Raw genomic sequence first — 26,893 nt, forward strand, 5'->3', positions numbered from 1 at the left:
GAGTATCTCAAACTCTCTTGTATGAAGTGAAGAGAAGTGTTTTGGGGAAATGAACATGAAAATTTCAAAAAACTAACCACAGCTTCATTTTGGAGTGACTAAGAAGGATCCAGGCTTAGTTTTTCATTTTGATGTTTTACACTTGTTTAAATCTTGGTCAAAGTTAATTTTGACCAGAATTCAAATGAGCAAAACAAATTTTAAAAAAAACAAAAAATGGAAAAACCAGCGCACATAGTCTGTACATATAGAATATATGTGTAGGAAAGTTATTTGGCTGATTTAGACAAGGTCGAATTTTTTTTTTGCTTAGAAATGAGGCCGTTTACCCTACCTTTGGACCCCTCTTTTTAGCACATTTTTCATGAAAATTTCAAAAAGCTCACCACAACTTCATTTTGGATTGACTAAGAAGTATCCAAGCTTAGTTTTTCATTTTGATGTTTTAGACTTGTTTAAATCTTCGTCAAAGTTAGGTTTGACCAGAATTTAAATGAGCAAAACAAAATTCAAAAAAATCAAAAAAGGAAAAACCATGTGCTCATTCAAACATCATCCAACAGATATTTAAACATCATGTCAAACATACTTCTAACATAGGTCCAACATCATCCAACAGAAATACAACATGTCAAGTGATAAATGTTTCATAATACAACATCATCCCTTATTCATAATGTTTCATAATTATTCATAGATAGCGTTGGGGCTTCTGTCTGTTCCTTGAGCTTCTTGCCATCACTTTGCTCCTCGTGCACCTTGTGCTTATTGTTTCTTCTCTTCTTCTCTTGGTTGTCGGTACCTTGCGCGTCTTCTTCAAACCTACCATAGAGCTGTGCAAAACATAAACGGTAATGAGATCATGTCAAGTGATAGATGTACAGTAGTATTTGACCCTTGCAAGATTTACATACCTAGCAGAACTCACAACAACAGAAGGTTGGTCACCATTTGGAGCCTCACTTGGATCATCATTTGGAGCCTCACTTGGATCATCGTGATCACCATTTAGAGCCTCACTTGGATCACCATTTGGAGCCTCACTTGAATCATTATTTGGAGGATATTTTGGATCATCGTCAAAATCATGCGGTTGTTGACCATCATCATTTGGAACCTCGTCAAAATCCTCATCTGATGCAACCGGCTGTTGACCATCATTTTCATCATCTGTTGAGGCAACCGGCTGCTGACCAACATTTTCATCGAAGCCTTCATAGAAACTCTCTCCGAACGCTGGATCTACTGTGTTATCACAATACTTACCAAAATGACCAGACCCACCACACCTTGTGCACTTACGCTTCCTCGCTCCAAGTCCAGCTCCTTCGCTTCGAGGTCTGATTCGACTCTTCCTTGGTCTACCTGCTGCTCTCTTCAGAATTGGAGCGCAAAGCTTGAATCCAGGGTCCACCATGTCCCATTGTTGTTTTCCCTCCATAGCAGGCAAGGCATAAGCATATGTGGCTTTGAACCTTGCAACAGAGTAGTAATCATGCACATACTGCTGTATGTTCCCTGCTGGACCTGGGAGAGAAGTGATGAAAAACAAGGCATGAATGCATGGCAACCCAGTTATCTGCCATTGCCTACAACTGCAAGTTCTAGCTTCTAAATCCACTGGATATCTCCATTCCCTCTTCTCTTTATCCAAATATGATATCTCTGCTGTGGTACCCGAGCAAAGAGTCATGTTCATTTCCAAGCCTGTTGTCTTCTGCTTTAGTTCATTCATCACGACAGGGATGATAATGTGGCCCATGAATTTTGCCTCGGCTATTCCTGCATGATAATGAAATTTCTGCATGTATTCTATCCTTATCCTGTCAAGCAAATCCACCACATAATGACCCTTTAGTTTCCGGATCGTTGAGTTGAAAGACTCTGCTAGATTATTGTGCACATAGTCAACTTTGCTCACTTCACTGAATTGGCTTCTGGCCCATAACTTGGAGTGGTGTGTTTCCAAGTATTCTTTCACTTTGGGATTCATGTATAACTGCCTCAAGTGGTAGTTGTGCTTCTTCACACTGCATGTCAAAGATGCTGGCCATAAATTGTCGGTATACACCTTTCCTTTGAATTTCTTCATGAAATTTGTAGCAAGGTGACACATGCATTCCCTATGCTCTACTCCAGGGAACACATTGTCCACGGCCACTTCTAAACCTTTGCAGGCATCTGTATGAATGACCAACCCATTGGGATGTGCAATAGCCCGACGGATATTATGCAAAAACCAAGTCCAGCTCTCCTCAGACTCTGTCTCCAGCACACCATAGGCAACTGGAAATACAAAACTATGTGCATCAATTGCACAAGCTGCTACTAACTGTCCTTTAAACCTCCCTGTGAGAAAAGTGGCATCAATAGTCAAATAAGGCTTGCAGCCTGCCAAAAAAACCCGGCGACAAGCCTCAAAGCAGACAAAAACCCTCCTAAAGCATTCCTTGGTCTTTGTCACTCCCCTGAATGTGTACTCCACGGTGTGGTGATCAATATCTACAATACTACCTGGGCTTGTCCTCTCCACTTCACCTTTGAATGAATACAAAAATTGAAAACTTTCCTGCCAGTTACCATAAATAGAATCCATAGCATGTTGTTTACCATTGAACAACCTCATGTATGGTAAATCTATCTTGAACTTATCTTTGATGTTCTTCTGCAATTCCTTTGGACCCACTTGCTGGTTTTCTTTCACCCACTTCTTTACTTCTTCTGCCACCCATCTTGACTTGGCTCTACTGATTGTATCGTTCCTAAGGGTTGATTCCTGGCATGTGTGCTTAAAAGGGTTCACTTTGACCTGAACATTAGTGCTATTCCGCATTTTAGATGCAAGCAGCCTCCATGGACAACCTTCAGTCGGACAGTGCACTCTGTAACGTACATGATCACTCTTGTCAACTTTGAAAGTACGTTCTACCTTGATGCAGTATGTCACAAGTGCATTTCTACACTCATTCATGGATGCAAAAACTGTACCTTCGTCCATATGAGGGTTCAAAGGGTCCCATTCAACAGCTGCAAGGTCTTCGTCCTCACCCATCGCGTCATCATCCACACGGACTGCATTGTGAGCCTCATCTTGATTTTCAGTCCGAGGTGCCCGTCGTAAATTCCGAATAACATCAGAATATAGCTTCTCTTCATCAACCTCAGAATTGTAGCCATCAGGCTCCACTTCAAGGGGGGCCCTACTGCTGTTGCCCACACTTGTCGAGCTACCACGTCGTTGTGCACCAACTGAACTGTTCTGGCTAGATATGCCATTACGACGACTTGGTTCTCCCCGAGATGTTGCACCCACCATCCTAGGTCCAAATGCCTGCTCAAGCACATCAACTTGCAGCCTCACATGAAAATTATCTTTCTCTTTATGCCTAACAAACATGGTAGCTAGCTCTTCATCATTACTAATTGTCACCCAATTCTTTTCCCCATCATAGTATTTGTATACCACTTCATCAAGCAAACCCCAAGGATATTGGCTACAAATTACCTCCCCAAATTGTCTGAAACTCCAATTACTAGCCATTGGCAACCGATAATCAAAACCTCCTTGGTATTTCTTCTTATCCTTTGCATCGAACATGTATCGGTCCCTTCTAATGTGCACCATGAAAGAAAACCGCAACTCCATCCTAACCGGCGAAAAACAGAGACGCAATCAGCACACTAATTGGGCAAACCTACTCGAATCGAGTGTTCAAATGCACAACTAAGCTCAATCTAAACAAGAGGCGAGACTTACCCCTCGGGAACCCAGTCGTGGACGTGGCGGATCTCCAGCTCGATGCCTGCCTCACCAAATACTCCGGGGTCACCGCTGCTCACCATTTCGCCCCAGGGTTCTTCCTCCTAGTTTAAATAGCTCCAGGAGCCCCCCACCTTTGAGCACTCCGGCCGGGCGCATGGAAGGAGGCCGCACCGCGGATCGAGCAGGTGGCGGGCGCCCCACCCGTGGCGTCGCGGGAAGGTGGTGGGCGTCACAGGTAGCCGTGGAGCATAGGCGCAGGGAGGTAGCGGCGGAGAAGGCCGTGCAGCTGGTGGCGGGGCAGGTGTTGGCCGCGGCGCAGGTGGCGGCGGCAGCGGCGCAGGACAGCCAACCGGGTGGATGGGTGTGAGCTAGAATGATTTGGGGATTTAGTTGCACGGGCCTACATGTCAGCTCCGGACCCACGTCCACATGGTCCCACGTGTAAGCTCCGGACCCACAACCACTAATGCCGGCGGACGGAATGGACTCAAATATGGCCGTTTGGCCTCGTCATAGTTGTTGTGCTCGGACTAGGGGCAAAACTGAGGACAATTCACATCTGAGGGCAAAACTGAGCACATGGACACCACTGGGGGCAAAAGGATAATTAACCCTTTAATTAAACAGAGTTAATTAGCAGTAGGGCCCCACATGTCAGTGACTGATTAGGTTAACTAATTAGTTTTATTTCTAAAAATGTTTTAATTAGTTTAATTACGCGGTGGGGGCCGCATGTCAGTGCCACTAGGCTGCCCAGTCAGCACGTTGACTGGGTCAACCCAGTCAATGGGGCCCCCATGGCCCACTGGCAGTGACCCAAGGGTGGGGCCCGCCTAGCTACGTCGGCGGACGACACCGGAGTTGCCCTGGTGAGCCAAAACACGGTGAAGGGCACCGGCGAGCTTCGGGATTTCGCCACTGTGGCCCAAAATGGGCGCGGCCAGGCTCTCTGAAATGGCCACTTCACACCGCGTCCGATGGAGGGAAGCACGACGGCGGGGGTGGCCGGAATGGTCGCCAGCGACGACATCGGGCGGACGCCGAGGCCCGGCGAGTTCGAAGGCGAGGCCACGGGGCACGGTTCGTCACGGGGTTGGGGGCGTTCGAACGCAGAGACGAAGCTGCGTCGAACGGTAGCGACACCGTAGCCGGAGAGGCAGCGTAGCGACGGCGGTGAGCGGCGTGGCGGACGCCGGTGTTCGGCCTCGAGAGGAATTGGCGATGTGGCGCGTTAGCGAGCGACAAGAGAGTCTGGGCAGGGCGTATGCGTTGCGACGAGGCCAACGATCGTGAGCACATGACCATTTGGTCACCGGAAGCACGTCGGCGGCGAGCGAAGTCGGCGACGTTCTCGGGCGCTCATTGAGCTAGGTGCTAGGTGGCACGGGAAGGCGCGTGCGCATGCGCATTGGGCTCCTGTGAGCACTAGGAGCTCGATGTCGTGCTCAAGCGAGCACGACAGGGGCCATGGCCATGGCGGCGAGGCGTATCGCGGAGCTGAGCTCGGCCTAGTGCGGTGAGCATGGCTACGGGCGAATGGGGGTGTCGCAGGAAGGGGGAAGGAAGCAGAGGCTCACCGGGAGCCTGCAGGTGTGCAACCATGGGCTCGGGGGAGGCTAGGAGGAGCGAATCGACGGCGGCGAGCTCGAGCGTCCCGAGGAGGAACACATGGTGGATCCGGCGCTGTGGTGCCTTCCGGCTCCAATGGCGGGCACCGGTCGACGTGGAGGAGGACGGCGGACGTCTATGGCATGATGGAGATGCGGGGCGATGACGGCGGCCGCGGGGTTGACGGGGCGACGGCGACGGGCGTGCTCGGGTAGTGGGGAGAAAAAGGCGAGCGCGAGCAAAGGGGAGAGGAGAATGGATCTGGGAGGAAGAGGGAGAGTCAGAGAGGATCGAGGCGACGCAGAGGGAGGGGATCCTTATCCCCTCGTTGGCGAGGCGCGAGGCGACGAGCGGGTTCGTCGGCGACCACGGGCGCGTGTCGGTCGAACAGGAGAAGGGGGAAGGAGACCGGGGAGGGGGAGTGGGCCGGCTGGGGTGGGTTATGTGGGCCGACCCAGGTGGGATGGCCGAAGTCCAAGGGGAGGCCACGGGCTCTACCACTCCTTCTTCTTCCCTTTTCCTTTTCCTTTCCTTTTTCTTTTTCTTTTCCAGCAGCTTTTGCCTGTTCTTTTAGCCACTAATGACTTAGCAAAATTAGGCCACTGGCTAAAACAATTCCACAGAATTATTGTGCAATGCCACAAAAAGAATTGTGAGGCTTTTGAAAAAGGTAGAAATTTTTATAAATTAAAAAGCCATTTAATCTGTTGCTTTAGCCACTGCTTTAATTGGTTTAGGCCATTTAAACACCTTGCAAAAATGTTGGTCCACCACCAATATTAACAAATGATTATTTGCCACAAGATGAACATTTTTGATTTCATGTCTGACAAATATGATTTTTTTTACTTTAGATTGGATTTGAATTTGAACTGTGAGTTGGATCAAGTGAAGATTAGCAACAGTAACACGATGACATGGCACCATTAACAGGGGTTTACTATAGCATGACATTGGGGCTGTTACAGACGTCCTCTACTTTGTTGTTGCAAGTTTTACGTGCCTGCTACGGGCTGAGCAAGAACCGTTCTTACCTACGCATCAAAACCACAATGTGGTATAGTGATTGCTTTTTGATCTTCAGAAAGAACCCTGTTCATTGAATCCTATTCAACTAAAGTTGGAGAAACTGACACCCACCAGCCACCTGTGTGCGAAGCACGTCAGTAGAACCAGTCTCGCGTAAGCGTACGCGTAATGTCGGTCTGGGCCGCTTCATCCAACAATACCGCTGAATCAAGAATCAACTAGTGACGGCAAGCAATATGTATATACCCACGCCCAAAACTCCTTTGTGTTCTACTCGTGCATATAACATCCGCGCATAGACCTGGCTCGGATGCCACTGTTGGGGAATGCAGTAATTTCAAAAAAACCTACGCACATGCAAGATCTATCATGGTGATGCATAGCAACGAGAGGGGAAGAGTGATGTCCACGTACCCTTGTAGACCGTAAGCGGAAGCATTATGACAACGCGGTTGATGTAGTCGTACGTCTTCACGATCCGACCGATCCTAGTACCAAAAGTATGGCACCTCCGCAATCTGCACACATTCAGCTCGGTGACGTCCCATGAACTCTTGATCCAGCTAAGTGTTGAGGGAGAGCTTCGTCAGCACGACGGCGTGATGATGGTGATGATGAAGCTACCGGCGCAGGGCTTCGCCTAAGCACTATGACGATATGACCGAGGTGGATTATGGTGGAGGGGGGCACCGCACACGGCTAAGAGATCAATGATCAACTTGTGTGTCTATGGGGTGCCCCCCTACCCCGTATATAAAGGAGTGGAGGAGGGGGAGGGCCGGCCCTCTATGGCGTGCCCTGGAGGAGTCCTACTCCCACCGGGAGTTGGATCCCCCCTTCCCTAGTTGGACTAGGAGAGAAGGAAGGGGGAGAGAGGGAGGAAGGAAAGGGGGCGCCTGTCGGTGTCAAAACCGGCGGATCTCGGGTAGGGGGTCCTGAACTGTGTGTCTAGGCGGATGGTAATAGGAGACAAGGGACACGATGTTTTTACCCAGGTTCGGGCCCTCTCGATGGAGGCAAAACCCTACTCTTGCTTGATTAATATTGCTGATATGGGTAGTAAAAGAGTAGATCTACCACGAGATCAAGGAGGCTAAACCCTAGAAGCTAGCCTATGGTATGATTGTCGTTCCTACAGACTAAAACCCTCTGGTTTATATAGACACCGGAGAGGGCTAGGGTTACACAGAGTCGGTTACAATGGTAGGAGATCTACATATACGTATCGCCAAGCTTGCCTTCCACGCCAAGGAAAGTCCCTTCCAGACACGGGACGAAGTCTTCAATCTTGTATCGTCATAGTCCAGGAGTCCGGCCGAAGGTATAGTCCGGCTATCCGGACACCCCCTAATCCAGGACTCCCTCAGTAGCCCCCGAACCAGGCTTCAATGACGACGAGTCCGGCGCGCAAATTGTCTTCGGCATTGCAAGGCGGGTTCTCCTCCAAATTCCGTGTACCTGTTGAATAGTGTCCGGTTTCTTGTAAATGTAGCGCTCCTTGGCTTCTATGCCCAATAATGGCCGTCTTCCACATGTCAAACGAATACAAAAAGTCAGGGTGTTTTTATATTTACACCCCTAGCCGCGTGAATGAGCCGCCTATTTAAGGGGACGAGGATTTAGATCCAAACCACACCTTCTCCCCTCCGCGAGTATTCATCAGAGCGTATCCGACAGAGGTCCATTCTATCATGGCCGGCCGTCAAAGCTCCTCCTCTCGCCCTTCCAGCCCTCAGCCTGGAGATTGGGAGAGATGCTCCATCCCGCACAGTGAGCTAGTGACGCTCCAGACCAAGGGATTGCTCCCCCGGCCTATATGGTCCCGGTTCGAGCCGGACTTGCCACCTATAATGGCGGAGAGCAAGCGGAGAGCGCCCCCAATCCCTCCAAAGGAGAGCGGGTATGCCTTGTCCCTTACTTAATAAGAGGGCTCAGATTTCCAATTCATCCGTTTCTCCAGGGGCTCCTGGAGTTCTATGGCCTCCAGCTGCACAACCTCAGGCCTGCCTCCATATTGCATATCGCGGGCTTCGTAGCCCTTTGCGAGCTGTTTTTGGGCTGCGAGGCTCATTTCGCGCTGTGGAAAAGGCTATTCTGCCTTGTGCCCCATTCTCAGAAGGGGTCAATATATCAAGTGGGCGGAGCCGAAGTGTGGCGCATTGCCGGGACCGGATATCTATCCGGAACCCCAAAGAAGGCGTCCGAGGACTGGCCTTCGGAATGGTTTTATATGGAGGACGTCCCGCTGCCGGATCCTGTCCGGATCGGCCTCCCTGAGTTCGACAGTGCTCCCCTAAAGAAGCGCCTAAGCTAGCGTCCATGGAGCCCTCGGAGGGAAAGTGACAAGGACGTTCTTTACCTGATGGGCCGGATAAGATTGTTAGCTCATTCTGGACTGACCATGATCGGGGTCATGGCCGCATGCATCATGCGAGGGGTGCAGCCGCTCCAGTATAGAGGCCACCCATGCGGGACTTCAGCAGGGAGGACGACGCCACCCGTCATGGCCGTAAGGGGCCGGATTCGGCTGCCGCTCTAATAAAGATCTTGTCCGCTTTGTACAAGGGAGAAGAGGAGGAATTTCTCCGCGTCAACCCACAGGGTGGATTTTCTATGTACAATCCCCCAAGTTGGGTAAGTGGACACTTTTACTTGCCCATATGTTTTATATTCCCATCGTTAAATATTCATTCTAACGACTTCAACGCAGGAGCTGCGCCAGGCTGTTAAAGAAATAAACAGCCCTCCTCCACAACCCGAGGATCCGGGACGGTCCCTCGACCCGGCCTCTGAAGAGGATCCGGACTTATCCGTGGAGCTGATTGATGGGGTGTTTCATCAATTGAGCAAGGACAACGCATTGGTGGCCATTACGGCCGATTACCCAGGGCTACTCCCAGCCTCACAGGTAACTGAGACCGAAGTCCCAGCACTTTGAAAAGGGATCTATCCTCGCGCGTTTTCGATTGCCGTATGACAACCGTGTTTTGCAGGGGAGGTCCTTGAGACGGGAGGCCGAGCCTGCGGCGACTAGCCAACGAGGGGCGGCAAGGCCCCGTGGGCTGAAAAGAAGTGCGGTCCGGACTGAGACGTCGGCGCAAAGGTATGGCGCACCATCTTATTCCCAGGTTTATTCCTTCAAGGCATATTAACGCTCGTGCTCTCTTCAGGACGAGGAGACCTCGCCGGACTATATCCGGAGAGGTTGCCAATCACGCCTCCACCAGCCAGGCTCCAAAGCCTAGTCCGGAAGTGGAGGCGAACACAAGGCGTGCACCGGACGCTCCTCCGACAGAGGATGCGGACAGGCTGTCTGCCACCAATTCCGAGGTGGAGAGTGCCATGAACCACAGGCGTCGCCGGACAGTTCTTCGCGATGCTTGTTTCTCCCAAGAGGCATTGGATGCCTTCAATTCGGGAGATGCGTACCTCCGTGCCGCTCAAAATGGTCTAGCCAGAGCCACGGAGCAGTATGTAAAAGACATACAGGTAAGAAAATTTTGGTGATTATATATATACCAGTAGCCCCCGAGACTTGAAACAGTTAGAATAACTGATTTAAGGATCATTTCTTATGCAGGTTCTTACAGAAAAGAATACCCTACTGTCCCAGGAGCTGGAAGAGTGCAAAGCCCAACTTGAGGCCGCACTAGCCGCGGCAGGGGAGCCCAAGGAGACCCCTTCTGGTAATATATGCTTCGAAAAATAAGTATTTTGCGAAGTGCGGCGTGGGTGCAAATCTAACAAATGAAATTGTAGATGGCGCCGGATTAAATCCGAAAAAGCAACAACTCCTACGCCAGCTGAAGGCTGGTGAGAGTGTGCTGACAAAGGTTAGGCGGGAGAAGAACGATCTCCAAGATGCCAACACCAAGCTGGGCGTTGAACTGAAGGATGTTCGTGCCCAGCTGTTGGACTCCGTTAAGGAGAATCAGCGGCTTCGACGCGGCATATTTAGTAAGTTCTTAAACGAACTTTGAAAAAAGAGTTCGGCGAGGAAGTCGGCTAACAGAGTAATGTCTGTACGTATGCTAACAGGTCGTCCTGCAGAGGAAATTCCCGGTTCTATGGGTGACCTTCTTCCCGAGCTCTCACAACTGCACGAGCGAGTTCGGCAGGTGATGCAAGGCTTCGCCCAGGCCTTGTGGCCATCCGTCTCCATGCTCGAAGGCCTTGGAGAGCTTGTAGAGAAGATGAAGGGAGCGCGGCGGCGCTTCCGATTGTGGAAGATGTCGGCCTGCCGTCAAGGCGCCAGGGAGGCCTGGGCCATGGTGAAGACGCGGTACACGAAGGCTGACCCAAACCACATGGCCGAGGTCGGACCCATGGGGCCCGATGGGAAGGAGATCCCTATGAGCTTAGTATACGGCCAAGTAGAATTGGCCGCAAAGTATTCCCAACAGGACTGTAAGCTAGACAGCCTATTAGATGGTATTAAAGAGGAATACAATCAGTCAGATTGACTATGTAATTTTAATTGACATGTGTAATGCCTTCTAGCCGGATTGTAGATCGTTTGTCATGGCCGACCTTTTCGCTTCAACCTCGGGACCTGACGGTCCGGAGTGTGCCCGAATACCCTCGCGATTATATAAGAACTGGGGTATGCATGGAGACCAGGCGTAGGGGTCATTAGTGCTTGAACAGACAAGTGCCCAACTAGTTATGTTATATTACATGGTTAGTAAGAAACATCTTCCAGGGAGAATAGTTCCGTTAGGGGTTCCTTTCCCTGGGAGGCATGCCCTAAAGTGCATGTCCATTCTGCGAAAAGAGACACAGGAAAAACATCTGGGGGCGTATAGATAAATAAGTGAAAAAAATATCATCTTTAGTTCACCGACCGAATATTCCCCTAAGAACGCTAGCTTTCGGCTTCACCCAGTCTGAGGTACACATCCGGCTGACCCGGCAGTAACAATCGCAGAGGTGCTCCCTTTACCACCTAGCCGAACAATCGGGAACGTAGGGGTAAGCACAGGAGCCAGGCAAGCCAGCTTGACCAAAACTTAAGTCATATCGATGCATATAATGGTGAATAAAAGGTACATGTGGAAGTGTGACACATGTGTTGGGCATGAAGCCCGTATAAATAAGCTTCTATTTAAAGAAGCCCCCAGGTTTAATGAGCGCGGATAGCGCGTCACTTTATGAGCCTTTAAAGGCTATAAGAGAGAGAGGAGAAGGAGAGAAATGTAAGACAGAAAGTATATAAAAAATGGACAGAGGAAGGAGATGAACACAGAGTCCGGTGCTAGGCATAGAATCTTCGGAGACGGGCTGCGTTCCATGGGTTCAGCTCGAGTCGGTTATCCGATGCATCTTGCAGGCGGTACGCTCCACCAGTCAGGACTTGGTCAATTATGAAGGGACCTTCCCACTTGGGCTTGAGTTTGTCCTTTTTCTTGTCCGGCAGGCGTAGAACTAATTCACCAACGTTGCAATTTTTGGCCCGTACTTCTCTGCTTTGGTATCTTCGAGCCTGCTGTTGATAGAATGCAGAACGGGCTTTTGCCAAGTCACGCTCTTCCTCCAAGGCGTCCAAACTGTCCTGCCGATCGAGCTCAGCTTCTCTTTCTTCATACATGCGCACTCGAGGTGAGTCATGAATTATGTCGCAGGGCAAAATTGCCTCTGCGCCATACACCATGAAGAATGGTGTGTATCCGATGGTGCGATTCGGCGTGGTCCGCAGCCCCCAGAGTATGGAGTCGAGCTCCTCTACCCAGTGGGTATTAGATTCCTTAAGGGACCGCACTAATCTGGGTTTGATGCCGCTCATGATAAGACCATTTGCACGTTCAACATGGCCGTTAGTTTGTGGGTGATAGACGGAAGCATAATCGAGCTTGATGCCCATGTTTTTGCACCAGAGTTTTACCTCGTCAGCCGTAAAGTTCGTGCCGTTATCAGTGATGATGCTGTCGGGACGCCGTAACGGTGTACAACCCCGGATATGAAGTCTATCACCGGTCCGGATTCAGCCGTCTTAACAGGCTTGGCTTCTATCCATTTGGTGAACTTATCCACCATGACCAGTAAGTATTTTTTTCTTGTGGGTTCCACCTTTAAGGGGTCCAACCATGTCAAGCCCCCAGACCGCGAAGGGCCAAGTGATGGGGATAGTTTGGAGGGCGGTGGGTGGCATATGGCTTTGGTTTGCAAAAAGCTGGCAACCGACGCATCGTTGGACTAAGTCCTGGGCGTCTGCCCAGGCCGTCGGCCAATGAAAGCCTGTACGGAAGGCCTTGCTTACAAGGGACCGAGCTGCGGCGTGATGACCGCCGAGTCCGGTATGAATTTCAGCCAGGTGGTTCCGCCCTTCCTCTTCGGAGATGCACCTTTGAAGGACTCCGGTAGTGCTTTTCTTATAAAGCTCTCCCTCATGGACTTTATAGGCCTTAGATCGTCGCACTATGCAGCGTGCCTCATTTTGGTCCTCGGGGAGTTCCTGCCTAGTAAGGTAGGCGAGGAATGGTTCTGTCCATGGGGCGATGACGGCCATTATTACGTGGGCTGAAGGTGTTATTTCATTGGCAGAGCCTCCAATTATGTCAGAGTGTTCGGTGTCGGGCAGTGCGGTTGGGTCCGGGCTGTTATTGCTGGGTTCCCCTTCCCATACTACGGATGGCTTGAACATCCTTTCCAAGAAGATGTTGGGGGGGGGACTACATCGCGTTTTGCGCCGATGCGTGCCAGGACATCTGTCGCCTGATTATTTTCTTGGGCTATATGGTGAAATTCGAGCCCTTCGAACCGAGCTGACATTTTTAGGACGGTGTTGCGACAAGCTGCCATTTTTGGATCCTTGGCATCAAAGTCTCCATTTATTTGGGATATTACGAGGTTTGACTCCCCGCGCACCTCTAGGCGTTGAATGCCCATGGATACTGCCATCCAGAGACCATGTAAAAGGGCCTCATATTCGGCTGCATTGTTGGAGTCTGTGTACATTATCTGGAGTACGTATTGAACTGTGTCTCCTGTGGGGGACGTCAAAACAACGCCAGCCCCTAGACCGGCCAACATTTTGGAGCCGTCGAAGTGCATGACCCAGTTTGAATATGTGTCGTACTCTTTAGGGAGTTTGGCCTCCGTCCATTCTGCGACGAAGTCGGCCAAAACTTGCGACTTGATAGCTCGCCGTGGCTTGTAAATTATGTCGAACGGGAGGAGCTCAATGGCCCATTTTGCAATCCGGCCCGTCGCGTTGCGGTTGTTTATAATATCGTTAAGTGGCACTTCCGAGGCTACTATTATTGAACACTCTTGAAAGTAGTGTCCCAGCTTCCGGGATGCCATAAATACCGCGTACGCAATCTTTTGATAATGCGGGTACCGTGACTTGCACGGAGTAAGGACAGTGGACACATAGTAGACCGGCTTTTGGAGGGGGAATTTGTGTTTGTCCGTTTCTCGTTCGACGACGAGCACTGCGCTTACGACCTGATGGGTTGCTGAAATGTATAATAGCATTGGTTCGTCAATGTTTGGCGCGGCCAGGACTGGGTTTGTTGCCAGGATGGCTTTTATTTCGTCAAGTCTGGCCGTGGCTGCATCCGTCCACTCGAAGTGTTCGGTGCGCCGAAGGAGGCGGTAAAGGGGTAGGGCCTTTTCTCCCAAGCGGGAGATAAAGCGGCTTAGAGCCACCACGCATCCGGTTAATTTTTGTATTTGTTTGAGGTCCTTCAAGATATCCAATTGTGACAGAGCTCGGATCTTGGCTGGATTTGCTTCAATTCCTCTACCGGATACAATGAAGCCCAAGAGCTTTCCAGCTGGAACGTCGAAAACGCATTTTTCCGGGTTGAGCTTGATGTCGTATGTTCGGAGGTTATCGAATGTTAGCCTCAAGTCGTCTACTAGAGATTCGACATGTCTTGTTTTAACGACCACATCATCTACGTATGCCTCCACTTTTTTGCCGATCTGGTTTGCCAGACATGTCTGAATCATGCGCTAATATGTTGCGCCGGCGTTTTTGAGCCCGAAGGGCATTGTGTTGAAGCAGAATGGGCCGTATGGTGTGATGAATGTCGTTGCGGCTTGGTCTGACTCTGCCATCTTTATTTGATGGTAGCCGGAGTATGCGTCGAGGAAACACAACGAATCGTGTCCTGTGGTAGCGTCAATAATTTGATCGATGCGGGGGAGAGGGAAGGGATCCTTTGGGCAAGCCTTGTTAAGGTCTTTAAAATCAACGCACAGGCGCTAGGATTTGTCCTTCTTTGGTACCATCACCAGGTTTGCTAGCCAGTCCGGGTGTTTTATATCTTTGATGAATCCGGCCTCCAATAGCTTGGCTAGTTCCTCTCCCATGGCCTGTCTCTTAGGTTCGGAAAAATGCCGAAGAGCCTGTTTGACTGGCTTGAATCCTTTTAGGATATTTAAGCTGTGTTCGACCAGCCTGCGTGGGATTCCTGGCATGTCTGACGGGTGCCAGGCGAAAATGTCCCAGTTCTCTCGTAGGAACTCTTGCAGTGTGGCGTCTACATCAGGGTTTAACTGCGCCCCGATGGAAGCTGTTTTATTGGGGTCCGTTGGATGGACCTGGAATTTGACTATTTCGTCCGCCGGTTTAAAGGAGGTGGACTTGGATCTTTTGTCGAGTATCACATCGTCCCTATTCACCATGGAGTGCAGCGTAGTCAGTTCCTCAGCCGCTAGGGCTTCGGATAGCACCTTGAGGGCCAGTGTGGCTGTCTTGTTTTTGGCACGGAGTGCTATGTCCGGATCACTAGCGAGAGTGATGATTCCATTAGGCCCGGGCATCTTGAGCTTCATGTACCCGTAATGGGGTATTTCTTGGAAGATTGTAAACGCTTCCCGCCCTAGCAGAGCGTGATATCCGCTACTGAACAGGGCCACTTGGAACGTGACCTGTTCGGACCTGTAATTATCCGGCGTGCCGAACACCACATCTATTGTGAGTTTTCCTGTACAGCGCGCTTCCCGACTGGGGATTATTCCTCTAAAGATTGTGCTGCTTCACTCAATGCGGTTCTAGTCTATTTCCATTTTTTGAAGGGTTTCCTCATAAATGAGGTTCAATCCGCTGCCGCCATCCATGAGTACCTTGGTAAGACGAAAGCCGTCCACTATTGGACTGAGGACCAATGCGGTTGGTGCTCGGTCTGTTCGGAATTTAGGTTCATCACTGGCGTTAAAAGTAATAGCCGAGTCACTCCATGGGTTTATTGTTGCTACTTGGTAGACTTCGGCAAGGCTGCGGAGTGTTCTTTTTCGCATATTATTTGATGTGAAAGTCTCGAAGACTGTTAATATCGTACTGGTGTCTCTGGGGTGGCTTTCTGTGGCTTCTGGAATTAGAAGATCTTCGCCAATTTTTGCCACCTGCCGGAGTATCCAACATGCTCTAAGGTTGTTAGTTGATGTGGCGCCCTCTGCACTGTGAATTTTACAGGGTCCATTAAGCCATCCTTCCAGTACGGTTCCGTGCCCTGTAGAGGGCTTTTGCTTTTTGGTATTGAACCCGGGTGTCTGGCGATGATGCACCCTTTTATTTCGGACTGGGTTTGTATTGAGGGCCGGATTGTCCCAAAATTTTATTTCGGTTTTCCAGGCGCTTTCCATCGCACAGTACTTTCATACTATGGACGCCAAGTCAGCGAAGCGTGTAATATCACGGCGACTTATGGCGTTGAGGATTCCCTTGTCCCTGCAATTATTGCAGAAGAATGAAATTGCATCTTCCTCGCGGCAGTCCTTTATCCTGTTCATAACTAGGAGGAATCTGGCCCAGTAATGATGTACTGTTTCTTCGGGCTCTTGCCTAATTTGGGATAGATCGCTTATGTACAGGTGGGTGGGTGGAATCAAATCCGAAACCTCACCCAATCTAAGACCCAGGGGCCAAGGAGTTTCCGAACTCGGAAGTTTGGATTCTTGGATGCTGTCCAATGAATCTAGCCCGTCGCCTGACTTTAAGTTCAGGTCTTGAGTGATGTCCTCACCTCCGCGGGTATCCGTCTTGGAGGGATAGGGAATATGGACATAGCTAGTCCTTAAGATAGATGAAGGGTCGCCGCACTGTCCCTCTACCACGGCAACGTGATGGGTGATCTGGGGAGAGTTAATCTCTCTCAGATCGGGTTTAGGCCCAATCTGGTCGTAATCCGTAGCGACTCCCAGGGTGGTGATGCGATCCAAGAGCTCGTTTAGGGAAGAGAGCTCCATTGGATCTAGCTGCTCGGCGAATTCCGAGCTGACGTGAAGATTGCTTTCGATGACCCGAGAGGTCATCGTCGGCGCAGCAGCCGAACAAGCGTTCATAAGGAAACCACCTAGCCGGAGAGTTTGGCCGACAGCCAAAGCTCCCTTAGCAACGGTGTCGTCTTTAAAGACGGGATGAGGCATCCTTCCTGATGGCGACGGCACAGAGGAACTCTCAGTGAAAGCACCAATGTCGGTGTCAAAACCGGCGGATCTCGGGTAGGGGGTCCCGAACTGTGCGTCTAGGCGGATGGTAACAGGAGACAAGGGACACGATGTTTTTACCCAGGTTCGGGCCCTCTCGATGGAGGTAAAACCCTACTCCTACTTGATTAATATTGATGATATGGGTAGTACAAGAGTAGATCTACCACGAGATCAAGGAGGCTAAACCCTAGAAGCTAGCCTATGGTATGATTGTCGTTCCTACGGACTAAAACCCTCCGGTTTATATAGACACCGGAGAGGGCTAGGGTTACACAGAGTCGGTTACAATGGTAGGAGATCTACATATCCGTATCGCCAAGCTTGCCTTCCACGCCAAGGAAAGTCCCTTCCAGACACGGGACGAAGTCTTCAATCTTGTATCTTCATAGTCCATGAGTCTGGCCGAAGGTATAGTCCGGCTATCCGGACACCCCCTAATCCAGGACTCCCTCAGCGCCCCCCCTCCTAGTCCAATTTGGACCAGAGAAGGAGGGGGCGTGCGGCCTGCCCTGGTTGCCTCTCTCTCTCCACTAAAGCCCATTAGGGCCCATATACTCCTCGGGGGGTTCCGGTAACCCCCCGGTACTCCGGTATATGCCCGAACTCACTCGGAACCATTCCGATGTCCAAACATAGGCTTCTAATATATCGATTTTTACGTCTCGACCATTTTGAGACTCCTTGTCATGTGCGTGATCACATCCGAGACTCTGAACTACCTTCCATACATCAAAACACATAAACTCAAAATACCAATCGTCACCGAACGTTAAGCGTGCGGACCCTACGGGTTCGAGAACTATGTAGACATGACCGAGACACATCTCCGGTCAATAACCAATAGCGGAACCTGGATGTCCATATTAGCTCCCACATATTCTACGAAGATCTTTGTCGGTCAAACCGCATAATGATATACGTTGTTCCCTTTGTCATCGGTATGTTACTTGCCCGAGATTCGATCGTCGGTATCTCAATACCTAGTTCAATCTCATTACCGGCAATTCTCTTTACTCGTTCCGTAATGCATCATTTGGTAACTAACTCATTAGTCACATTGCTTGCAAGGCTTATAGTGATGTGCATTACCGAGAGGGCCTAGATACCTCTCCGATACTCGGAGTGACAAATCCTAATCTCGATCTATGCCAACTCAACAAACACCATCGGAGACACCTGTAGAGCATCTTTATAGTCACCCGGTTATGTTGTGACGTTTGATAGCACACTAAGTGTTCCTTCGGTATTCGGCAGTTGCATGATCTCATAGTCATAGGAACATGTATAAGTTATGGAGAAAGCAATAGCAATAAACTAAATGATCATCGTGCTAAGCTAACGGATGGGTCAAGTCAATCACATCATTCTCTAATGATGTGATCCCGTTAATCAAATGACAACTCATGTCTATGGTTAGGAAACATAACCATCATTGATTCAACGAGCTAGTCAAGTAGAGGCATACTAGTGACACTCTGTTTGTCTATGTATTCACACGTGTACTAAGTTTCCGGTTAATACAATTCTAGCATGAATAATAAACATTTATCATGATATAAGGAAATATAAATAACAACTTTATTATTGCCTCTAGGGCATATTTCCTTCAGTGCTCTTGTCCCGGCATGTTTACTTTGATGAGATTTTTTCCCTTTCAGCAGGCATCGACGGTTTCCCCGCCATCTCCGGACGCTCCTCCTCGTCAGACTTGTGGCACCCTTGCGCTCCCTCCGTCGTGTCGCTTGGTCACGCCTGCGACCCCGTCGGACTCTTCGTCCTCGGTCGTGACCTCGCCAACCTCGGTGTCCCCCTTGCTGGCACAGGAGGAGCCGGCTTCCCGGGCATCGCCGGCCTCCCACTCCCCGACTCAGGAGGAGTCGGCCTCCACTGGTACGGCGGTGCTCCCGTCCTCGGCTGATAAGTCCATTTTGCATCATGCTTTTATGTTGATATTTATTGCATTATGGGATGTTATTGCACATTATGGTACAATACTTATGCCTTTTCTCTCCTATTTTATAAGGTTTACGTGAAGAGGGAGAATGCCGGCAGCTGGAATTCTGGACTGGAAAAGGAGCAAATCTGAGAGACCTATTCTGCACAACTCCAAAGGTCATGAAAATTTACAGAGAATTATTCTGGAATATATAAAAAATATTGGGCAAAGAAAGCACCTGAGGGGACCCACCAGGCAGCCACAAGGGTCCTGGCGCGCCCCCTGCCTTGTGGGCCACCTGGAAGGCCCCGGGTGCCCATATTCTACTATATGAAGGTTTTTGTCCGGGAAAAAATTAGGAGGAAGCTTTCGGGATGAAGCGCCACCGTCTCGAGGCGGAACTTGGGCAGGACCAATCTAGGGCTCCGGCGGAGCTGTTCTGCCGGGGAATCTTCCCTCCCGGAGGGGAAAATCATCGTCATCGTCATCACCAACGATCCTCTCATTGAGAGGGATCAATCTCCATCAACATCTTCACCAGCACCATCTCCTCTCAAACCCTAGTTCATCTCTTGTATCCGATCTTTGTCTCAAAACCTCAGATTGGTACTCGTGGGTTGCTAGTAGTGTTGATTACTCCTTGTAGTTGATACTAGTTGGTTTATTCGGTGGAAGATCATATGTTCAGATCCTTAATGTTAATTAATACTCCTCTAATTATGAACATGAATATGCTTTGTGAGTAGTTACGTTTGTTACTGAGGACATGGGAGAAGTCTTGTTATAAGTAATCATGTGAATTTGGTATTCATTCGATATTTTGATGAGATGTATGTTGTCTTTTCTCTAGTGGTGTTATGTGAACATCGACTACATGACACTTCACCATGATTTGGGCCTAGGGGAAGGAATTGGGAAGTAATAAGTAGATGATGGGTTGGTAGAGTGACAGAAGCTTAAACCCTAGTTTATGCGTTGCTTCGTAAGGGGCTAATTTGGATCCACATGTTTCATGCTATGGTTAGATTTATCTTAATTCTTCTTTCATAGTTGTGGATGCTTGCGAGAGGGGTTAATTATAAGTGGGAGGCTTGTCCAAGTAAGGACAGCACCCAAGCACCAGTCCGCCCACATATCAAATTATCAAAGTAACGAACGCGAATCATATGAGCATGATGAAAACTAGCTTGACAATAATTCCCATGTGTCCTCGGGAGCGCTTTGCTTTATATAAGAGTTCGTTCAGGCTTGTCCTTTGCTATAAAAAGGATTGGGCCACCTTGCTGCACCTTTGTTACACTTGTTACTTGTTACCCGTTACGAATTATCTTATCACACAACTATCTGTTACCGATAATTTCAGTGCTTGCAGAGAATACCTTGCTGAAAACCGCTTGTCATTTCCTTTTGCTCCTCGTTGGGTTCGACACTCTTACTTATCGAAAGGACTACGATAGATCCCGTATACTTGTGACTATCACTCGCCCCCAGCCGGGCCCTTGGAGGCCTCTTTGGCCCTGTCGCCGACCACGGCGTCGCCCTCGGCTGGGCTCCCGACGGCGTCGCCGACCCACTCGCTGGCTCAGGGGGAGCCGGCCTTCTCGTCCCCATCGGCGCCTTCGTAGGCACCCATGGCCAGGCCCTCCGGTGCCTCTTCGGCCGCACCTTCGGCCTCGCCTTCCACGCCCTCTACTCCGACACTCGCGGCCTCGCCCGCTCCTTCGTCGTCTTCTGAGCCGCCGGTTGTGGCTCCCCGACGTGGTCCATGCCCGCCTGCCCCATCGCCTCATCATTCCATGGTGACGCGTGCCAAGGCCGGGGTCCATCAGCCGAACCCGCGCTACCACAATCTCAGCGCCACAGCCATCTCTCCAGTTCTGCGTTGAGTGATCCGCATTGGACCCCCGCCATGCGCGCTGAGTATGATGCTCTTGTCGCCAATCGGACTTGGACCCTCATTCCTCATCCTCCCAGGGCAAGCGTCATCTCTAGCAAGTGGGTTTTTCATCATAAACTCCTTCTGGACAGCTCTCTTGACAGGTGCAAGGCTCGCTGGGTTGTAGGTGGATTCACACAGCGTGTCGGCGTTAAGTTCTCCAAGACCTTCTCTCCGGTTGTCAAACCCGCCACGATCCATGTTGTCCTCCAGCTGGCCGCCTCTCGTCACTAACCCGTCCATCAGCTCGACATCAACAACGCCTTCTTGTACGGACATCTTCCGGAGCGGGTTCTCTGTCAACAGTCGGCCGGGTTTGTTAACCCTCAGCGTCCAGATGACGTCCATGAAGGAAATATGCCCTAGATGCAATAGTAAAGTTGTTATTTATATTTCCTTATATCATGATAAATGTTTATTATTCATGCTAGAATTGTATTAATCGGAAACTTAGTACATGTGTGAATACATAGACAAACAGGGTGTCACTAGTATGCCTCTACCTGACTAGCTCGTTGATCAAAGATGGTTAAGTTTCCTAGCCATGGACAAAGAGTTGTCATTTTATAAACGGGATCACACCACTAGAGAATGATGTGATTGACTTGACCCGTCCGTTAGCTTAGCACTTTGATCGTTTAGTTTACTGATATTGCTTTCTCCATAACTTATACATGTTCCTATGACTATGAGATTATGCAACTCCCGAATACCGGAGGAACACTTAGTGTGCTATCAAACATCGCAACGTAACTGGGTGACTATAAATATGCTCTACAGGTGTCTCCGATGGTGTTTGTTGAGTTGGCATAGATCGAGATTAGGATTTGTCACTCCGTGTATCGGAGAGGTATCTCTGGGCCCTCTCGGTAATGCACATCACTATAAGCCTTGCAAGCAATATGACTAATGAGTTAGTTATGGGATGTTGCATTACGGAACGAGTAAAGAGACTTGCCGATAATGAGATTGAACTAGGTATTGAGATACCGACGATCGAATCTCGGGCAAGTAACATACCGATGACAAAGGGAACAACATATGTTGTTATGCGGTTTGACCGATAAAGATCTTTGTAGAATATGTAGGAACCAATATGAGCATCCAGGTTCCGCTGTTGGTTATTGACCGGAGATGAGTCTCCGTCATGTCTACATAGTTCACAAACCCGTAGGGTCCGCACGCTTAACGTTCGGTACGATCAGTATTATGAGTTTATGTGTTTTGATGTACCGAAGGTATTTCGGAGACCCGGATATGATCACAGACATGACGAGGAGTCTCGGAATGGTCGAGACATAAAGATCGATATATTGGAAGCCTATGTTTGGACATTGGAATGGTTCCGGGTGAGTTCGGGCATTTACCGGAGTACCGGGGGGTTACCGGAACCCCCCTCCCAGTTCGGATTGGGCTTGGGGGCGCCCCCTCCTCCTCGCTCCCACTATGGCCCAATAAGGCCCATATACCACCCGGGGGGTTCCGGTAACCTCCCGATACATCGGTAAATGCCTGATCTCACCCGGAACCATTCCGATGTCCAAATATAGTCGTCCAATATATCGATCTTTATGTCTCGACCATTTCGAGACTCCTCGTCATGTCCGTGATCACATCCGGGATTCCGAACTACCTTCGGTACATCAAAACACATAAACTCATAATACGATCGTCACCGAACGTTAAGCGTGCGGACCCTACGGGTTCGAGAACTATGTAGACATGAACGAGACATGTCTCTGGCCAATAACCAATAGCGGAACATGGATGCTCATATTGGTTCCAACTATTCTACGAAGATCTTTATCGGTCAAACCGCATAACGATATACATTGTTCCCTTTGTCATCGGTATGTTACTTACCCGAGATTTGATCGTCGGTATCCCAATACCACGTTCAATCTCGTTACCGGCAAGTCTCTTTACTCGTTCTATAATGCTACATCCCGTAACTAACTCATTCGCTACATTGCTTGCAAGGCTTATAGTGATGTACATTACCAAGAGGGCCCAGAGATACCTCTCCGACAATCGGAGTGACAAATCCTAATCCGGTCTATGCCAACTCAACAAACACCATCGGAGACACCTGTAGAGCACCTTTATAATCACCCAGTTATGTTGTGACGTTTGGTAGCACACAAAGTGTTCCTCCGGTATTCGGGAGTTGCATGATCTCATAGTCATAGGAACATGTATAAGTTATGGAGAAAGCAATGGCAACAAACTAAACGATCATCGTGCTAAGGTAACGGATGGGTCAAGTCAATCACATCATTCTCTAATGATGTGATCCCGTTAATCAAATGACATCTCATGTCTATGGTTAGGAAACATAACCATCATTTATTCAACGAGCTAGTCAAGTAGAGGCAAACTAGTGACACTCTGTTTGTCTATGTATTCACACATGTACTAAGTTCCCGGTTAATAGAATTCTAGCATGAATAATAAACATTTATCATGATATAAGGAAATATAAATAACAACTTTATTATTGCCTCTAGGGCATATTTCCTTTAGTGTCCCACTTGCACTAGTGTCAATAATCTAGATTACATTGTAATGATTCTAACACCCATGGAGTCTTGGTGCTGATCATGTTTTGCTCGTGAGAGAGGCTTAGTCAACGGGTCTGCAACATTCAGATCCGTATGTGTCTTGCAAATCTCTATGTCTCCCTCCTTGACTTGATCGCGGATGGAATTGAAGCGTCTCTTGATGTGCTTGGTTCTCTTGTGAAATCTGGATTCCTTTGCCAAGGCAATTGCACTAGAATTGTCACAAAAGATTTTCATTTTACCCGATGCACTAGGTATGACACCTAGATCGGATATGAACTCATTCATCCAGACACCTTCATTTGCTGCTTCCGAAGCAGCTATGTATTCCTCTTCACATGTAGATCCCGCCACGATGCTTTGCTTGGAACTACACCAACTGACAGCTCCACCATTTAAGAAAAACACATATTAGGTTTGTGACTTAGAGTCATACGGATCAGTGTCAAAGCTTGAATCGGCATAACGGTTTACGACGAGATCTTTGTCACCTCCATATACGAGAAACATATCCTTAGTCATTTTCAGGTATTTCAGGATATTCTTGACTGCTGTCCAGTGATCCACTCATGGATTACTTTGGTACCTCCCTGCTAAACTGATAGCATGGAACACATCAGGTCTAGTACACAGCATTGCATACATGATAGAGCCTATGGCTGAAGCATAGGGAACACCTTTTATTTTCTCTCTATCTTCTGCAATGGTCGGCCATTGAGTCAGACTCAACTACACACCTTGTAATACAGGCAAGAACCCTTTCTTTGCCTGATCCATTTTGAACTTCGTCAACACTTTATCAAGGTATGTGCTTTGTGAAAGTCCAATTAAGTGTCTTGATCTATCTCTATAGATCTTGATGCCCAATATATAAGCATCTTTACCGAGGTATTTCATTGAAAAATTCTTATTCAAGTATCCTTTTATGCTATTCATAAATTCAGTATCATTTCCGATCAACAATATGTCATCTACATATAATATCAAAAATGCTACAAAGCTCCCACTCACTTTCTTGTAAATACAGGCTTCTCCAAAAGTCTGTATAAAACCATATGCTTTGATCACACTATCAAAACATACATTCCAACTCCGAGAGGCTTGCACCAGTCCATAAATGGATCGCTGGAGCTTGTACACTTAGTTAGCACCTTTTGGATCGACAAAACCTTCTGGTTGCATCATATACAACTCTTCTTTAAGATATCCATTAAGGAATGCAGTTTTGACATCCATTTGCCAAATTTCATAATCATAAAATGCGGCAATTGCTAACATGATTCGGACGGACTTAAGCATCGCTACGGGTGAGAAGGTCTCATCGTAGTCAACTCCTTGAACTTGTCGAAAAACTTTTGCAACAAGTCAAGCTTTGTAGACAGTAATATTACTGACAGCGTCAGTCTTCTTCTTGAAGATCCATTTATTCTCTATGGCCTGCCGATCATCGGGCAAGTCAACCAAAGTCCATACTATGTTCTCATACATGGATCCCATCTCAGATTTCATGGCCTCGAGCCATTTGCGGAACCTGGGCTAATCATCGCTTCCTCATAGTTCATAGGTTCGTCATGGTCAAGTAACATAACTTACAGAGCGTACCACTCTGGTGCGGATCTTACTCTGGTTGACCTACGAGGTTCGGCAGTAACTTGATCAGAAGTTTCATGATCATCATCATTAGCTTCCTCGCTTACTGGTGTAGGAATCATTGGAACTGATTTCAGTGATGAACTACTTTCCAATAAGGGAGAAGGTACAATTGTCTCGTCAAGTTCTACTTTCCTCCCACTCACTTCTTTTGAGAGAAACTCCTTCTCTAGAAAGGATCCATTCTTAGCAACGAATATCTTGCCTTCGGATCTGTGATAGAAGGTGTACCCAACAGTCTCCTTTGGGTATCCTATGAAGACACATTTCTCCGATTTGGGTTCGAGCTTATCAGGTTGAAGCTTTTTCACATAAGCATCGTAGCCCCAAAATTTAAGAAATGACAACTTGGGTTTCTTGCCAAACCACAGTTCATAAGGTGTCGTCTCAACGGATTTAGATGGTGCCCTATTTAACGTGTATGCAGCCGTCTCTAAAGCATAACCCCAAAACGATAGCGGTAAGTCAGTGAGAGACATCATAGATCGCACCATATCTAATAAATTGCGGTTACGATGTTCGGACACACCATTACGTTGTGGTGTTCCAGGTGGCGTGAGTTGCGAAACTATTCCACATTGTTTCAGATGAAGTCCAAACTCATAACTCAAATATTCACCTCCACGATCAGATCGTAGAAACTAGATTTTCTTGTTACGATGATTTTCCACTTCACTCTAAAATTCTTTGAACCTTTCAAATGTTTCAGACTTATGTTTCATTAAGTAGATATACCCATATCTGCTCAAATCATCTATGAAGGTGAGAAAATAACGATATCCGCCACGAGCTTCAATGTTCATTGAACCACATACATCAGTATGTATGATTTCCAATAACTCTGTTGCTTGCTCCCTTATTCCGGAGAACGGAGTTTTAGTCATCTTGCCCATGAGGCATGGATCGCAAGTACCAAGTTATTCATAATCAAGTGATTCCAAAAGTCCATCAGCATGGAGTTTCTTCATGCGCTTTACACCAATATGACCTAAATGGCAGTGCCACAAATAAGTTGCACTATCATTATTAAACTTATATCTTTTGGCTTCAACTATGAACATGTGTATCACTACTATTATGATTTAGTAAAAATAGACCACTCATCAAGGGTGCATGACCATAAAAGATATTACTCATATAAATAGAACAACCATTATTCTTTGATTTAAATGAATAACCGTCTCGCATCAAACAAGATCCAGATATAATGTTCATGCTCAACGCTGGCACCAAATAACAATTATTTAGGTCTAAAACTAATCCCGAAGGTAGATGTAGAGGTAGCGTGCCGGCGGCGATCACATCGACTTTGGAACTGTTTCCCACATGCATCGTCACCTCGTCCTTAGGCAATCTTCGCTTAATCCATAGCCCCTGTTTCGAGTTGCAAATATTAGCAATAGAACCAGTATCAAATACCCAGGCGCTACTGCAAGCATTAGTAAGGTACACATCAATAACATGTATATCAAATATACCTTTCACTTTGCCATCCTTCTTCTCCGCCAAATACTTGGGGCAGTTCTGCTTCCAATGACCAGTCCCTTTGAAGTAGAAGCACTCAGTCTTAGGCTTAGGTCCAGACTTGGGCTTCTTCACTTGAGCATCAACTTTCTTGCCGTTCTTCTTGAAGTTCCCCTTCTTCCCTTGACCCTTTTTCTTGAAACTGGTGGTCTTGTTGACCATCAACACTTGATGCTCCTTCTTGATTTCTACCTCCACAGCCTTTAGCATTGCGAAGAGCTCGGGAATTGTCTTATCCATCTCTTGCATATTATAGTTCATCACGAAGCTCTTATAGCTTGGTGGCAGTGATTGAAGAACTCTGTCAATGACACTATCATCACGAAGATTAACTCCCAGTTAAGTCAAGTGGTTGTGGTACCCAGACATTCTGAGTATATGTTCACTGACAAAACTATTCTCCTCCATCTTGCAGCTATAGAATTTATTGGGGACTTCATATCTCT

General features: G+C 48.2%; 1 protein-coding gene across 1 annotated transcript; it reads right to left on the bottom strand.

Moving 5' to 3' along the window:
- Positions 1 to 560: 560 nt before the first annotated feature.
- Positions 561 to 3,843, bottom strand: LOC147970462 (uncharacterized). Its single transcript, XM_087523449.1, has 3 exons — positions 3,758 to 3,843; positions 915 to 3,647; positions 561 to 833 (listed from the first exon to the last, which is right to left on the bottom strand). The coding sequence occupies exons 1-3, from the start codon at positions 3,841 to 3,843 to the stop codon at positions 692 to 694; spliced, it is 2,961 nt and encodes a 986-aa protein (XP_087379575.1). The 3' UTR covers positions 561 to 691.
- Positions 3,844 to 26,893: the final 23,050 nt, after the last annotated feature.

The sequence above is a fragment of the Triticum urartu genome, chromosome 5A, assembly GCF_056163025.1.
Source record: "Triticum urartu cultivar PI428250 chromosome 5A, HENAU_Tu73, whole genome shotgun sequence".
NCBI classification, from domain to species: Eukaryota; Viridiplantae; Streptophyta; class Magnoliopsida; order Poales; family Poaceae; genus Triticum; species Triticum urartu.